This window comes from Pseudorasbora parva, chromosome 24 (genome assembly GCF_024679245.1).
Source record: "Pseudorasbora parva isolate DD20220531a chromosome 24, ASM2467924v1, whole genome shotgun sequence".
Classification (NCBI taxonomy): Eukaryota; Metazoa; Chordata; class Actinopteri; order Cypriniformes; family Gobionidae; genus Pseudorasbora; species Pseudorasbora parva.
Window position 1 is genome coordinate 18,454,835 of NC_090195.1, and position 17,478 is coordinate 18,472,312.

Below are 17,478 nucleotides of genomic sequence, written 5' to 3' on the forward strand. Positions count from 1 at the left end.
ATGATCATTTATTATAAAATAAAACATAAACTCAAAACAACAACCCACAAGGGGGAAAAACACATAATAGAATAATATAAATACAAACTTAAACAAACCAACAGAATCACGGGGAGGACGGAAGACGCAGACATTACACAAGGATCCAACACAGACTGACAAACACAAGGAGATTATAAAGGGAACAAACAAGGCAGATAATGAGGGAGAACAGGTGGGGCAAATAAACCAATAATCAGATAACAAGAAGGGCGGGGTTGACAGTAGACTGGAGACATGACAAAACCCACATGTGCACACAAGACAGGACAGGCATGTGACAATATGACAAGGGGACAAAACTTATGTCTTTGCAAAAATTGACTCAATGGGCTTTACCAAGCTGTGAATATTATAATACTTTTTGAAAGTTTAGTTTTTCACTGAAACATTATCACAAAAGCTAGTGGGATTAAAATGAGCCATTTCTTGTAAAAATATCTTGATTAGAAATATATTACAGCGGCACTTTAGGTCAATTTGTACACAAGCGACAAAACTTTTGTCAGGGACTGTATTTAAAAATCAAAAATAAGAATGACTGATCCGCTGCATAAAACTTTTGTTGGTAAATACAATATACTATTCATAAATAGTCACTTTGATCATGAATAAAGTAGTAAATTACTCCCCTTTATAATGCTGTTATCTTCTAGATCACCTGATCATTGTTTACAGCATTCTTTGAAACAAATTATATTTTGTAAACACTGTTACAAAATTCACACAATACGCTGAGAGTCAAACTGCCCAACTAAAGGAAATGCATGTTTAATATAAAAAAATCAACATCTGAACCTTTAATTCTTAATAAGAACGTCTGTTTCCAATAGACACAACATGCTGAATTGGCTCAACTACAAAATATTTGTTACAGAATAGTTTTCTCTCCAGAAAACAATGGTTTAAAATTAAGTTGACTTAACTGAATATTTTTTTTGTGTCACAGACAACTTATTTTCAGTTCGTATAACTGTATAACTGTTCGTATAATTTTATTTTATTTTTTAATTTTTTTTGTACAAGATTTTTACAGTGTGGATTTTTGCTGAACCAACAAAACAAAATATGTCATTTCAACTTTTTTCAAGTTTTGTTTTTTACAGTGGAACTATTTTAGCTGAATTAATATCAACTTCTATAGCTGGGCAGGTTGCAGTATTAAAGTAGTTTCCTAAACATTAGTTCTCACTCTCTCCTCTATTGAAACACAACTACTTCACCAAATGAAAATTGGATTTTTCACAGCTAATTGTACGTGAAAGGAGGGTTTGTGTAGACTGGGTAAACCCAGCCTGATCTGCCGGCAATTTGATTTCTCCCTGCAACTCAGTCTGGAAACCTGTACATTCATTTCTAATGCTTCTGTTACACTTTTGCAGGAACCAATCACAGACTAGTGATTGGTCTGGCACCTATCCACCTGGCGCACTATTGGTGGGTTTAACATGATGATCGATAGAGAACTGATGGGTCGTTGCCTGTTGATCATGCACGCATCTTGTGGTCTGATTGGCTGAAGGACTATTCAATTGTGTACAGAGTTATTTGAATAATGCACGTTGATCACACCTCTTGTGCAGTAGAAAATACACAACAGACTCTCCAGACCAATGTTCAATCTTAAATTGAGCTTGGTCTGGTGATAGCCAGACAAGGGTTTGTGTTGAATTGTGTTGAAATCAAAAAGCATTTAAAATCCTGAATCCCAACCATACTGCAAATAACCTAAATCCAATACCCCCTTAGTAGATAATTCCATCTTTTAGTATTATAAAAGACTTCCATTTAAACCCAACAGAGCCTGAAAGTCAAGCACAGGCTTTATTAGAAAAGAAAAGACCCCTATAGCCTTATCTCAAACTGACAAGAGGTGAATCACTTGGAATAGCACAAATATCTTTAAAATCATGAATTTTGCCTTTTTATTAGATTTTATAGTTGAGAGTGAAATGCAATCACTGGGGAAAGAGGGGGATTCATCCCTGTGGAGAACCGCAGCCCCCATTTGTCAAGAAAAGTGTCTTGTGGAAATGAGGAAGTCTCCCTTTGTGTTTCGGTTATTTAGTCCAAAGTGAAGTCATACTCCAATTCCAGTTGATGTTTCCGGATTAAAGTAATTTGGAAAACCTGGAAGAGGACCTTTAAATTAACCGACTCAAAGCCGCTCTTCCTTTTTCAGACAGAAAGAGGTATAAAAAAAGATGATAATGTAGTCTGGCTTGCACAAATATTTGGCACATGTAAAAGCAATCAAGCAGTCCTCCATAAAGCCACACAGCTACCATCCAAAGTTCAAACTATTCCTGAAGCAGATGCTCTTGTAAAAAAAACCCAAATCAGGACACATCAGAGAGTCAAAGACAACGGTAACTCAAGCTGTCGGCTGATTCTCCTCCCTGGAGCAGAGGTGTTGCAGCTCTGACTGTATTGTGATAAAGGCCAAGCAGGCATTTGTGCTATGCTCATAATTGATTGGTGGTCTGATTGAATGCAGAGTAAGAGGCTTGAGTGGGCAGTCATCCATTATAGGCAACCTTGGGGAGCAGTGTGTTGCAATCACATCACTTCCTCCCCTCTTCTCCCTCTCTTCCTTTCCCTTATCACTCATCCTCACATGTGAGCCAAGTGAATTTGCAATGCAACTTTCAAAACCCTCTAAAAAGTTTAGTATTTTTCATAATAACATTTCACGATTAATAAAAAAATGACTGCTTTGATTATACAGAATGAACGCATCAAAGCTTCGCACCGAAATAATAATGGCCATAATATAGAAATCAATTTTCGAATGTTTTACCAAATTATAATTAAGACAGATGATTTGAGGGTGAATAGACACTTCTAACAACTTCCTTATATATTAATCATAAGACCCCTATAGCCTAATCTCAAACCGTCAAGAGATGAATCACTTGGAACGGCACACAAATCTTTTAAAGCAACGAATTTAGCTTTCTTTCTTTTTAGATCGTATAGTTTAGAGTGAAATGCAATCACTGGGGAGAGGGGGAGTCTAATATTTAAGACGGCGGATTTGAGGGTGATTGGACACTTCTAACAACTCCCTTGTATATTAATCATGATACATGGTCAAGTTGTAAAGCTTTGAACTTTATTAATTGAAAACTGCATCTTTTATAGGTGATACAGGACTGTAAGTAAAGTCGCTGAAGGGTGGCTTTGGCCCATGAGTAAAAAGTTATGTAAAAGTGTCATTTGGTGGCTCTTATGTCGGGTACACACTGCACAATTTTAGCCCTGATTTTCCCTGTTGGCGACAGTTTTGTTGAAATCGCAGACAAAAGCCCGAAATTGGAGGCAAGTGGTGCTCGTTCACATGAGTGACAATCGCGTGGTGTGTATGTTCAAAGGCGCGATCTGAGAGAAGTGGCGAAGTATACATTTTTGCACAATTTCCATCATAACTAATACAACAACAACACAAATTTGCGATTGTTTGATATTTAATAAAAGATTAAGGTATAATGTACATCCAGCCAGTTGTTATCGTGAAATATATTATTATACAAATTATTATACAAAATATTCAAAACATATACAAATATTATACAGTTTTGCTATTGGCGGTGGTCATTATTATAGACGAGGAACTCGGAATGTTGCGGCTGACCAATCAGAATCAAGTATTTCAGAGAGCAGAGTAAATAAATGAATATAAAGTTATCAAATTAATCTAAAATATTCTTAAAGGTCCCGTTCGTCGCGTGTTTTCGAAGCTTTGATTATGTTTACAGTGTGCAATATAACATGAGTTCATGTTTCGCGTGTTAAAAAACAGTATTTTTCACACAATTTACTTATCTGTACAGCGCTGTTTCCTCTGTCCTAAAAACTGCCTGATGATTTTCTTGTTCTATGATGTCCCGCCTTCAGAAACACGTAACGAGTTCTGATTGGGCCACGCTTCCCGTGTTGTGATTGGACAGCAGCTTGGCGCACTTTAAAAGGTCCCGCCTCTTACCATAACGGGGAGATGCAAGCGCTGAATGCGCGCTCTTCTCCACGTGGGAGAGCAACAAGACCACGCCCCCTATTTTGCCTGTTCTTGTGGGCGGAGGGTTAGTCAACAAACGGTTCTAGTGACGTCATTCCTGCAAGGAAGTGCAGGGGTGTAGTCCAAACCGGCCGTTCGCTGTAGGCTTTGAAAGGGAACTTCTGTTAAATAAAATATCTCGCTTGGCATTGAACCTTGAGCTTTATAATTTTAAAGGTATTATTTATGCTCTAACAGCAACATTACACACTAACTAAAGTTTGAAAGATGGAATTGCGAAGAACGGGACCTTTAATTACATTCTTTAAAAAAAAGTTAAATTCAGAATTAATCCACATTCACACATTTAATACATTTATTATTTTTAATAATACAAAAAAATAAAGAAATACTTAATTCTATAATTGTATCTTTTCTTTAAAATCATCTTGAGATGTAAATGTATATATTAGTGTTTATATGCTGTAGAACAGTGCTACACACCTCTTAGCTTGCATTTATTGATCCACATATAGATTAAGTCTAGCTATATAGAAGACCTTCAAGGCACACACAGAACGTGATCGCACCCCTTCCTTTGGCTGCGACGCAAATCCTTCAGTTCCTGCCTTCGGTGTTTGCCTAATTCCAGATCACAATGGATGTAGGTTGGAGAGAAAAAGCGATCGGGGAAGTTCCTTTGCAATTATCTTTGCAGTGCTGCTACATCTTAACACTGATTGAAACATCAAACCCTATTTTGTTATAAAGAAATTTGACTCAATTTCCAGTGCTGGACATCATGTAGTCTAACAGGGTTTTCCTTCGTTAACATTTAATAGAACCACTCTCTGAAGAAATTGTATAATTAATGCATGTTTTACAACATTCAATGCTTCTTTAATTATAAGAAACATTATAATTTTAAGCTAATGGCTTAGGAGAATCAATAGCTACAACTCATGACAAAAATGTATCATTGAGTACATCACTTGGAAAATGTCCTGAGTTCAATAAAAGTGTTTTATCAAATAATAGTTTAAATAATTATTTATTGTTTATACCATGCTCTGTCTGAATCCTCTAATCTGATTAGCTGGAAAGTATGTTTTAACCATGTATTGAGCATAGAGTAGTTTCACACGCACGCACGCACACCTCTGGTTCACTATCTTTGTGTGGGACTCTCCATAGAGTCTCCAATGGTTTTTATAGCCTACCGTACAAACTGTACACTCTATCCCCCTACACTGCCCCTACCCATAAACCTACCCATGACAGGAAACATTCAGCATTTTTACTTTCTCAAAAACACTCATCCTGTATGATTTATAAGCCTTTTGAAAAGTGGGAACCGCTGGATGGTCCTCACAATCTAGGTGATCTCAGGTTTGAATATCCTTATGGGGATATCCATTTGGTCCCCACAATGTTTTACACCACCCTGCAACTTTAATTAATACATCTGCGTCATTATTCTTTATTAATAAATCACTTAATTTCGTGAAGTGTGAAGATTCATCGGCCAAAAAAAAAAAAGGGGGGGGGGGGTTGGGGGTAACTGCTGTTTTTGAAGTAATTAAACAGATTCAAAGTTAGTAGAGAGAGACTGCACAGTAATTCACACATCTCTCTCTCTCTCTCTCTCTCTCTCTCTCTCTCTCTCTCTCTCTCTCTCTCTCTCTCTCTCTCTCTAATAAATGCCATCTTTTAATCAAAGAAATGTAATCTTACCCCACAACTATATCTCTGTGTCTGATTTATAGCTGGCAGAGTACTAGATCTGACAAGACGTACAGTAACTGATGAAAATATCTACAGCAAACATTAATGACAGCTTGTGGTCAAATAACCATGGTATAAGTGGGATAACAAAAGACTAAGCTCAGTGGTTCATGTAGGTGTCTACAAACCAGAAGGTTGGTGGTTCCATCCCCAGTTCCACCTGACCAAGTGTCGAGGTGTCTATGAGCAAGACACCAAACCCCAGCTGCTCTTGACGAGCTGGATGGCGCCTCGCATGTCTGACACTGCTGCCGGTGTATGGGTGAATGTGAGGCAATATGTAAAGCACTTTAGCGGCCTTGGGTCTGTTGAAAGCGCTCCATAAATGCAGTCCATAAATTCCGAGGCACTTTGCGATATGGATTATCTCTTACAAATTACATTTCACCAGGCATTATCCAATGTTTAACAATAAGAAACAAATCCCAGTGTATAATGACTTTGAGTTGACCTCAACTGTGGAGCGGGCATGGGACATAACCATACGGGTTCGCGATGGGCACACATGTACGTGATATAGTCACTCTGTGGGGTTTGTCCTGTCACTACTGCTGCCTCATTACCGAGTGCCAGTAGGGAAGATGCCACAGACCATGGCCTCCCCCTCTGGTTCATTTACATGCCAGCATGCTCTTTTAACTGGAGTCCAATCTGCCTCAGATTGCAGCCAACTAGGGAGCACCTTGTTTATCAGCAGGGGAGCATATGTTGCCCTGTCCCTCATACCAAGGTGCCACTTGAGAGCGTCTGGGAGGGCGGTATGTGTGTATGTGCTCGTGGGACGGCGGTGTGGGTTGGTTGTGTGAAGTGTTGGAGAGCTAGTTTGGAAATGGTAGCTTGCCAAGATACGAGTTACTCATAATTTAAACTACAGCTGAGTTACTCTTGGGGGACAGGAATTGTTATTAATATCTTGTAGTGTAGAAAAAGTAAAGCTGAAGTGGCTGCACCCTTACAAAAATAATCTATGATTTTTATTTCAAATAAAACCACAAAAAACATGGTTATTGTAGTAAAACCATGGTAACCACTAATATACCATGGCTTTGTTACTCTAACCATTGTTTAACCATAGTATTTGTGGTAAAATAAATGTTTAAAAACTGTAAAAACTGTGGTTATATAAATGGTAATTAATTAGCCAAAAAAAACTTCTACACTTTTACTATAATAAAACCATGGTTAATTTTCGTAAGGGTATACATTGTAGAAAAGTTTAAATGACACTGAAGAAAGGAGTAATGGCTGCTGAAAATTCAGCTTTGCGATTATAGGAATACATTACATTTTAAAATGCTTTAAATATTATATTTGTTAAAATGAATCACTTCCAATGTTAAAAATAACTTATTATAGGCTAACGCAAAATGCTGGCCTACTCATATACTTAAAGGGTTAGTTCACCCAAATATAAAAATAAAATCTGTCATCATTTACCCACCCTTGTGTTGTTCCAAAGCCATAAGACTTTGGCTAATCTTCAAAACACAAATTAAGATATTTTTATTGAAACTTGGAGGTTTCTGTCCCTCCACTGAAAGTCAATACAACCAAAAAAGGTAAAGGCATCCTAAAAACGAATCCATATTTATTAAGTGGTTTAATCCAAGTCTGGTGAACAGATTTAATTTATTCATTTTTATTTACATCTAAACATCGACACGCATACATAGAGCAGAACACAAATGGGAAACACAAACTCAAATATGTGGCTTGTTTTAGCATGTGAGGCACACATGTGCTTCTGTGTTTCCCATATATGATGTGTTTATGTGTGTATGTGTGTTTAAATGTGAATATAAGCTTAAATTAAATATGTTTTTCATATAAGCAATCTCTTCCCAAGACATTTTGGTTACCTCGACTTTCAATGGATGCACAGAAACCTCTCAGCTTTAAATAAAAATATTGTAATTTGAGTTTTGAAGATTAACCAAAGTCTTATGTGTTTGGAATGACATGAGGGTGAGTAAATGATGATTTTATTTTATTGTGTGTGTGTGTGGGGGCATGTTTTTGTGACATATGAGGACGCATATGTGTATGACAGGTATTACAACGAGAGGGTGAAATATGAGGACATTCCCCATGTCCCCATTTTTCAAAATGCTTATAAATCATACAGAATGAGTTTTTTTGAGAAAGTAAAAATGCAGAATGTTTCCTGTGATGGGTAGGTTTAGGGGCAGGGGCAGTGTAAGGGGATAGAAAATACGGTTCGTACAGTATAAAAACTACTGCGCCTATGGAATGTCCCCACATTTCACAAAACTGTGTGTGTGTGTGTGTGTGTGTGTGTTTGGGTATGGCTGGTGATATAACAGAAGAGAATGTCTGCTATAGTGTTTTATCTATAAGTGTTGAATGAACAGTGAATAGTGAGAGTTTGCATGTGGGAGTGTATGGCACTCTCTGAATGACTAAAGGGTCACATTAATGAGTTTCCAAACACTGGCTCATGTTAGTTTAATGCACTTTTGCACTGTCCAATTGTTTTACAGTGCTTGAGTGCTGAGCACAGAAGAGTTGCTCTTCAGTGAATGGATGACGCATCACTGAATCATACGCACACTGCATTTCCATCACAACACAGACTACTACAAGCACCCAGTGACAGAAAAACATCGACCTATTTCATACATTCTGAGCAAATCCGATTCATCAATCGTGCTAAATCTTATATGCACAGTGGGGATAATCCGAAAGCTCTGTGACATTTACGGTGTGAATGAGATCTGCCTTTTCTCCCATGTTTTAAATCTCAATATCTGCCTCAGTTTGCTGCATGGAAATGGAAATGGCAAGTTCAAGTTAAACTTGCGAACACTATTTCTGTTACACCACCTAGATCTCAGAAGCAGGACAGGGCATTCAGTTCTTTCAATTCTGTGAATAAACAGCCCTGTGTAACTCAAGTAACCAACACACAGCTGGTGTTCCTTGGCAACTTATCCTCTGAAAAAAAAGAATGAAAAAAAAGGCTTCTCTTTCTCAGACAAAGCTATCATGTGACTTCAAAAGGTTTGCACTTTCGGATCCTTTTTTAAAACCTATTATGCAAAATTCACTTTTACATGGTGTTTGAACATAAATGTGTCTGCATCGTGTGTACACAACCACACTATAATTGTACAAATCCACTCACTCCTCTTTTTTGAATCCCCATAAATCATAAGCAGTGTCTCAGAACAAGCCATTTTTAAAGTGTAGCTTTTGTGACTTCACATATGCTTAGGCCCCGTCTATGAGTGATGATTGACTCTGCCCTATTAGCATAGACCCCACCCTGATTGAGCTGTACACAGTCTGCTATGTTTATCTCCTCACCAGAGCATTTAACAGCAGCATTCAAGTAAGACATGTATTCTTATTAAAGCTATTAAGCCATTCAGTCAAGAGCAGCGAGCAATTTTCAGTTTTCTTTTGTTGTTTGACTCATATTAACAGCATATATAGCAGTGGGTACTATATATTAGGCTTTCACTTTAATAAATGGATCTACTATACATATGTGACTTCTTTACATGCTGTTCACGTTTACAGACATAACTGACTGTGTTTGTGTGAACTTTTTGTTTTTGACAAAACCTTGAGTGTATTTGACAGATTAAGTGAAAGAGAACATAGTTTTTACTCACGGGACGCATGCACTGTGCACTCAGAACCATATATCAGAAGTTTAGGCTGATATGGCTTTAAAGCTACACTGTGTGATATTTTCCCCCATCTAGCGGTGTAAAGGTATATGACCATCCAGGGAATAATAGCTTCTGTTCCTCTCAATTCTGATTTCGTTTTAACGCCTACGGTGGTCGATTTAGTCCAAGATTAACACGGCAATCCCCCTCTTCGCATTCGACATGGTGCCATCGAGTGATAAAACGCGAAAGGTGAAGCTTGAATTAATGGGTATGTCCCTCTTTGGCTAATGTACTTTCAAGATGGAGGGCCAACATGGCGACCGGTATTCGAACCCCTCACCCGTATGTATTTTCAATGGCATATTATAAACTTACGAGAATACTTTATTACGTGAAAGAAGAAAATATACATTAATGAGCACATATTTTTGAAAGAACTAAGTGTTTTTAGCTAAGAATAAACTAAAAAAAGTTACACAGTGTAGCTTTAAAATGCATGCAGATAATAAACTTGATGAGGAACCACAATATCACATGAGGGTGACCGCGATAAAGATGAGAGTATCAGAGGCACAAGCTGTAGGCTCTGCCCTCTTCTGAAAAGTGGGCGGAGAGTAGCAGCTCATTTGCATTTAAAGATACATGCATGAAAACAGCATGTTTTTTCTTCCACTCAAAAATGGGCAGTTATACCTGGTATACTAATTGATCCAACCCAGGCTCATTGGAAATACGTTACTCTGCCTACATTTTTGCAACACCCTAATTATGTACCTCCAGGTACGTTTACCTACACTTTTTGGGTGAAACGTCCACCGGAGGCGCTAAGTGGTAAATTTTTTTTCTCCATTCACAGACTGATCTCATGAAATGGCGTATATATGGCACACCAATTCGTATGCCATTTTGGCATGCTATCAAGACGTGTAATCGCTTTTTAGCGTGTTTATCAACGCCGTTTCATTCTATCCCCCCTACACTGCCCCTACCCCTAAACCCACCCATCACACACACAGCCCCTAAACCTACCCATCACACACACACAGCCCCTTAACCTACCCATCACACACACACAGCCCCTAAACCTACCCATCACAAGAAACATTCTGCATTTTTTCATTTAAAAAAAAAAAAACATAATTTAGTATGTTTATAAATCCATTTACCTTATGGACACACACACATTTTGAGCGCGTAACTCAAACTCTTCCCTAAACCTACCCATTTGTGTATTATAAAAAACAGAATAACAGGCAGATACGACTGCATACATAATTTATTCAGAAAGTACAAATATCCCAAGTGTTCAGAGGCCAAACGATTGATTTGTGTGAAGACATCCGCCAAAGATTAATAATAAATTTCAAATATTGCCGCCGGAAGAAACGTCAGGTCAGCTTTGACAGCAATGGCTGTCGTGTGTCTCGTGACCAATTGCGTCATTACGTCAGCTTTGATTGTAAAATGCCATTGGCTCTCGAGTGTCTCGTAAACAATCGCGTCATTCAACTTGTTGTGTATCATTTGAAATATGAATGAACAATTGCGTGTGTGTTCTGTTCGCAAAGAAGCGCGATCATCATTTCAACGATTAAAACATTAAGATCATCTCTGTTCTTCCCATGAAGATATCGTATGACTTCAGAAGACTTGGAATGCAACATGAGTTAATACTTTTATACAGTTTTTTGGTCAGTTTTTGCAATAAATACACGTGACTGTACATTTATTTGCCTGTTGCTGTTATGTGTTTTATATTGTTGAGAGTTGGTAGGTTTAGGGTAGGAGTGGAGTTAGTTACTCCAAAATATAAAATTATGCTATAAACATTCATTCTGTTAGATCAATCATGGTGTCATGTTGCACATCTGGAATGGAGAAAAAAATATTACCACTTAGCGCCTCCGGTGGACGTTTTACCCCAAAAGTGTAGGTAAACGTACCTGGAGGTATATAATTAGGGTGTTGCAAAAATGTTGGCAGAGTAACGTATTTCCAATGAGCCTGGGTTAAATTGATCTGTGTTCAATTTTGAGCTGAAACTTCATAGATACATCCAGGGTACACCTGATACTTCTTGCAAAAAGGGATATAATATAACCACTTTAAAGTTTGGAAAAGCGTGACCAGTATACTCCTTAAAAATGTTGCCTTTTGTGTAATAGGTTTATATGGAATCTTGTTTTATGCTTTTGAATAAAAAAAGGTAATTGCAGCTTTTATTCTCACAGTTCTGAAATACTTTGTTTCGAACAACTGCATGTTTATATTGCAATTGCGCATTTATGTCTAGCACATTTTGAACATTACTTCTCAGAATTGTGAGACATAAACAAAAGTCACAATGACATCTTTTTAAATCTTTTATTCCATGGCAGAAACAAGCTTCCATAGGTTTGGAATGGCATGAGGATGAGGAATTGACAGGATTTTGGGCGAAGTCTCCCTTTTAATGTTTATACAAAATGCTAAACATTTGTGTGCATTGAATACATTACTGGCACATTTTCTTAAAGCTGTGGATTTTTGTTAATAACCTCAGAGGCCTCGGACACAGCAGGTGTGTGTGAAGTGTATGCCAACCACGCGCACACATACAGGGAGGCAGTGTTGGATATTCTCTCCGAGCCTGTCAGTTTTCCTGGCTTTGAAAAACAGTCTTTTGGAACAATTCCTAGGAAAGTCCCCCAGCTTTTGAAGTTAAGTACTGCTACACCCCATTCTGCAGCAGACAGACATGATGATGTTATTAGTACACATTCTGTAAATACCTGTCACTTTCCCGCGTGTTTCCTGACAGCCAGCTCCGCCTCTTTGAGCCCAGTATTTATGGTGCGACACTATTCCCAACACTAAACAAATGGGCTACTTCCACATACAGCACACATTTGCCATTCGAAGCACCTGACATACTAAAATATTATCATACAGTATATACTTATATTGTTCACACTATAAAAGAATAATGCTTAACACTGCACTTTTTCACTTTATTAAACAGCTTGCAACATAGGCATAGCAAAAGCATTAACACTATTCAAAGACTTGATATTCTACTTACCAGTTAATTTGCTATCTTTGCATTAAAGGGGCATGACCATAGACTGTTAAAATTTTTGGATGTAGTACCCGTGACGTCACCCATAGGTATCCGATAAGCCGTTCTAAAGCTTAAAGTTTGGGCGAGCTGGGCGTTGTCATCTTGTAAGCGAGTCATCGCGTGTCACTCCCGGATAACAGAAAATGGGCAAAAAGGCGGGATGTGGGCGGGGCTTAGGTGACGCAATGACTATAGACAGCGGATAAATGGCTATCCACCTGTAACCACGCCCTTAATTATGCAGATCTTTAAGGCTTTATATAACGTAAACGAATGAGTTAGAAAATAATTCACCCCCCTCACAGTTGTCATGAAGGTCAAAATTAGCTGTATAGGCAAAAACACAATTTGTACCAGGTTGTTAACATGTTTTTTTCTGCTATAAAGTTGGGCATTTTAACATGGGGCTCAATACGATTCTGCTCCCTTCTGGAGCCTGTGGCCAGTCGAGGAATTGCAGTTTACATTACTTCCGTATTGGCTTCAAGAGAGATTGCAGGAGGTTGCGAGCATGACATAATAAATCAAATTTGCCTTGATCTGAACATATAAGATGTCTTTGTACCATTAACACATCTTGCAAGCTTCATAGCTTAAAATGTCCTCCTCATTATAAACAAACCATTTATTTAATCAAGTTCCAAAAACGGCTCTTTGGCGAGGTTGGGGAGCGAGAGATGTGGGAGGAGCGAGTGAGACCGATGCGTGATTGAGAACGAGAGTCACCTCCCGCTCTGAGGGATATAAGGACGGGTGACACCAGTGAAGGGCGAGAGAGGACCAGAGGCCTCATTTATAAAACTTTGTGTAGGATTTGCATCAGAAGTGGCGTACGGATGAAACATAGGACGTGCGTACGCACAGAAATATTCGGATTTATAAAACCGTGTGCATGCACATCCTACGCAGTTCTCTCTTAATAAATCACAATCAATCAAAAACAGCTTTTGCGACTTCATGTCACGACCATAGTTGCCCATAAATAGTCCGTGAAATGCCCACAAGTTAACATTCATTGATTGCGAAACCATGGCAAAGGAAGAGGAAATCAAAAACACGTAACTTCACTCAATGTGAAGTAGAAGTTATTGTTGGCGAGGTGGAAAAGAGGAGAAAAATGTTGTTTGGAGGGCACAGTGTGGGCATTACTAATGCCAAAAAGGCACTTGAGTGACAAAAGGGCTGGATTCGCCGTAAATGCTGTAGCCTCACAACCTCAGACCGTGACTGAAATAAAAAAGAAATGGTTGGACATCAAAATCGAGGCAAAAAAATCTTCTAGCGATCCATCGCCAGAGTGTGTGTTGTACGGGTGGGGGAAAGGGGACACCGGAGCTGACCCTTCTTGAGGAGAACTGTCTGTCTGTCTTTCTGTCTGTCTGTCTGTCTGTCTGTCTGTCTATCTGTCTATCTATGTATCTCTCTAATTATCTATCTACCTAATTATCTATCTGTCTATCTAATTGTATCTACACTCTCAGAAAAAAGGTGCATTGCTGTCACTGGGGTGGTACCCTAATATACAAAAGTAAAAAGGTACATCTTTGTACCTTAATCACCCCTAAATGGTATATATTAGTACCTTAAAAGGTACATATCAGTACTTTAAGATTGCATATTAATACCTTAAAGGTACATGTTAGTACCTTTTGTGTTTTGTACCTTAGGGTACCGCCCCAGTGACAGCAATGTACCTTTTTTTCTGACAGTGTATATCTGCTCCGCCAGAAAGACACATTGAAGAGAATATCAGTTTTATAAAAACTTTCGTTCTGTTTACCATATTACTTATGAGGATAAATTGCATAACATGCCAATACTATTGAAGAACATATTTTAAAATTTCTTTTTGCAAATGTGTTAATTTTCATTTCTGTTGTAATTTTCATTTGATTTTGTTTCTTCTACACTGCAGATCGATCAAACCGGTGTTCGTGTAGGCCGTTAATTGTAAGACTTGATTTGTGAAGTCTTCATGTTATTTATGAGAGGCAATATTGCCATTTCTTTTATACAACGGTCTACAGTTTCACACACTTTCACGTGTTTCTTCCATCTGCCGACAGTGTCGCCATTTCCTCATTTTACCCGTTTTTTGAGCGTATGCCTGGGTCAGAGCTTGCTTGAAGGACTGCACAGTTTCCCATCAAGTTTGCTTTTTATAAATACCAATTATTGTGTAAAGAGCAATACTTTGCCTGGGTGTCGAGTCAAAAGCAAATATAACCCGTTATAATCACTGACTCTGTCTACAGATGCACAGTTGTTGACATTACGTTTTCTTTGAAGCGCCCAATTTAAACAGCTTGTTTGCATCTCTGTACAGAATTCAGAAGGTTCCCGGCATCAAAAACAAGTTGATGCCATCCTGTATGGCGTCGGAGGATTATACGTTTGTTCTGCTTCAACTAGGTACAGTGTAATGGAGAGTTTACAAAGAAACTTTAATTGAAAGATGAAGCAGCCAACTGTACTAATCTGATAGCAGCTTCATCACAAACTGTAATAAATGATTTCAAAATGGTTGCTCATGTGCAATAGTGCATTGATAAGCTTTCCTATAATATGACATTAGTCAATCATAAAAGTGGATGTTAACTAAGCCAGAGGGTCAGAGGGCCAAATAAGGGTTGAAGATAATTGTTTTGAGAAAAGAAAACAGGTGTGCCAAGCTTGTAGCATCATACCCAAAAAGACTTAAAGTGTTGAACAAAAGCTGTGAATCTTTTTTTTTTTTTTTTTTTTTTTTTTTTAAGCTGTGTTTTTTAGTTTTTAAAAACAAATTGTTGTCATTATGGGGTATTATTTGTGGAATTGAGGGGAAAAAATAACAAATTTAATCCATTTTGTAATAAGGCTGTAACATAACAAAATGTGGAACAAGTGAGTACTTTCCGGATGCGCTGTATATTTTTGGCCATTTCAGGGTGTTCTTTTTTTCAATGAATTTTCATCTTTTGATTATTACTGTAGCCTGTGTTGGTACAGTTGTCATTCTCTGTATGACTTTCATTTCCAACCCATTTTGGGTTAATTTTAAACCCAGCAAAATAGTAATTTTGAACAAATGTTTAGACATTTTTGTACCAGAATTGGGTTGTCAAAGTGACTCAAATTGGGTTGTTTTTTACCAAGCATTTTCAGAGTGTATTCAGCTAGATAAAAAGGAAATACATTATATTGCAGATTATATTAAAAGTGAATATAGGTCAATAAAAACAAATTAAATGGCAAAAAATTACCACAGCAAACTGCATTACCTTAAACCACTTCCAGTTTTCCTTAGGTTTCAAAAAGCAAATATCTTTAATACATAAAGACCCCTACACTCTTAGAAAAAAAGGGTTAATTTGGGTCCTATATAGAACCATAGGGTTCTTTACTCAACTATAATGACAAGAAAGAACCCTTTTGGCACTTAAAAGGGGTTCTATATAACCTTGTAGGGGCTCCAAATACATAGCGCTTGATAGAACCTTTTAAGAGTCTATATAGAACCTTTTCTTCTAAGAGTGTAGTACACAATTGTACACATTCTTTCTGAACAATCCCTCCAAATATATATCCCAAAAATCTCCACCAGAACGTTATATTCAGAGTGGTACATTTTACACTGATTGGACCACATCTATAAACATCTAGTTAAAATCTCATCAGCTGTTCTGGATTTTGCGTTTTATCCACCCTCCATTGGAGCCGCTGATAAGATTAGGTAAAACCATCCGAGCAGCTTAACTTCAGACTTTAACAAGGTGTCCTCTGTGTAAATTATCCCTCAGCTCATTTCAGACACCACTTAACATTCCCTCAATACCAGCACGGCGGTTCCCACCAATTTTACCCCTTTTGCAGTTATCGATTCCGCTACATTTGTTCATGTAGCACCTCAGTGTTAACCAGCGCGACCCAGGTACCGGCCTCACATTCTGGGTCTGCCCGACCGGCTGCCTGTGTGATAATTGCTAAAGAGAGTGAGACTGAGAATCCGTGGGTGAAAGGAGACATGTCATGAAGACAGAAAAAAAGGGAATGAAATGAGGAGTAGAGACAGAGAGGTGATAAACAAGGACATGGACAGATTCAGCTACCATGCGAAAAGCCATGCAGGAAGAAAGAATGAGTGGAGAAACACGACATCCACTGAGGAATGAAACATAGCCGGTGCTGAGATCAAAACATGTACGTCTAATGAAGAGAGTGATAGGAAGAGAGAGAATGAGAATGAGATGTATACTAGTGCCACAATGTACTCAACGATATAATGCAGGTGTGTAGGGGAAATATTTTTTACCATCCATAAATCTGCACTGCAACAAACAAAACAAACAAAATTTTTTTTATTATGTTATTTATTTTATTTATTCACCAAAGCCTATTTTCATCCCTATTTTGGTGTGTATTTGTGAGGTTATTTATTTTAGTGCAAGCAAAATCAAGCATCGCAATGTCTAATTTGCAAATGATTCTCCACCACGGGGGTTTGCAATAAAAAAAGAATGAGATGTTTTCTAATTTATTCATTAAAAGAGTTAAATTAGGTCACTAAATACATAAGCACTGATAAAACAACTGCTAATGAAATGCTTTGTTATAATTTAGCCATAAAATAGATTTCTAGATCTACAATGATAAGCTTTCCCTCGATCATATTAAGGAACTCTGTATAATGAATTTTCATGCAATAAAAAATAAATCAGTTGTCCTGTAAATAAGCTTGTCACGTTGTTATTTCTCAAACCTATATTGTGCGCTTTCTACCTTCTCTCTGATAATTACACTGTAAAAAATAAAAATAATAATTTCTCCAACTGAAAATGTTCTAGTGACTGATCACATCTAAATTCTTCAGTAGGCCAAATTGAATTTCTGTTAATTAAATTGCATCAATTCTATTTTCAAATAGAAAATAGAAATAT

General features: G+C 37.7%; 1 protein-coding gene across 2 annotated transcripts in view; it reads right to left on the reverse strand.

Moving 5' to 3' along the window:
• neto1l (neuropilin (NRP) and tolloid (TLL)-like 1, like) overlaps positions 1 to 17,478 on the reverse strand; it is a 142,926-nt gene that overhangs the window by 76,508 nt on the left and 48,940 nt on the right. Inside the window, exon 5 of one of the 2 annotated variants that reach the window (XM_067434920.1) lies at positions 11,967 to 12,184. The exons of the other annotated variant lie outside the window; for it this stretch is intronic. Coding sequence (XP_067291021.1) covers positions 11,973 to 12,184 — 212 coding nt within the window. The 3' untranslated portion in view covers positions 11,967 to 11,972. Of the gene's footprint in view, positions 1 to 11,966; positions 12,185 to 17,478 lie in introns of those variants that run through there. 2 annotated transcript variants of the gene reach the window in all.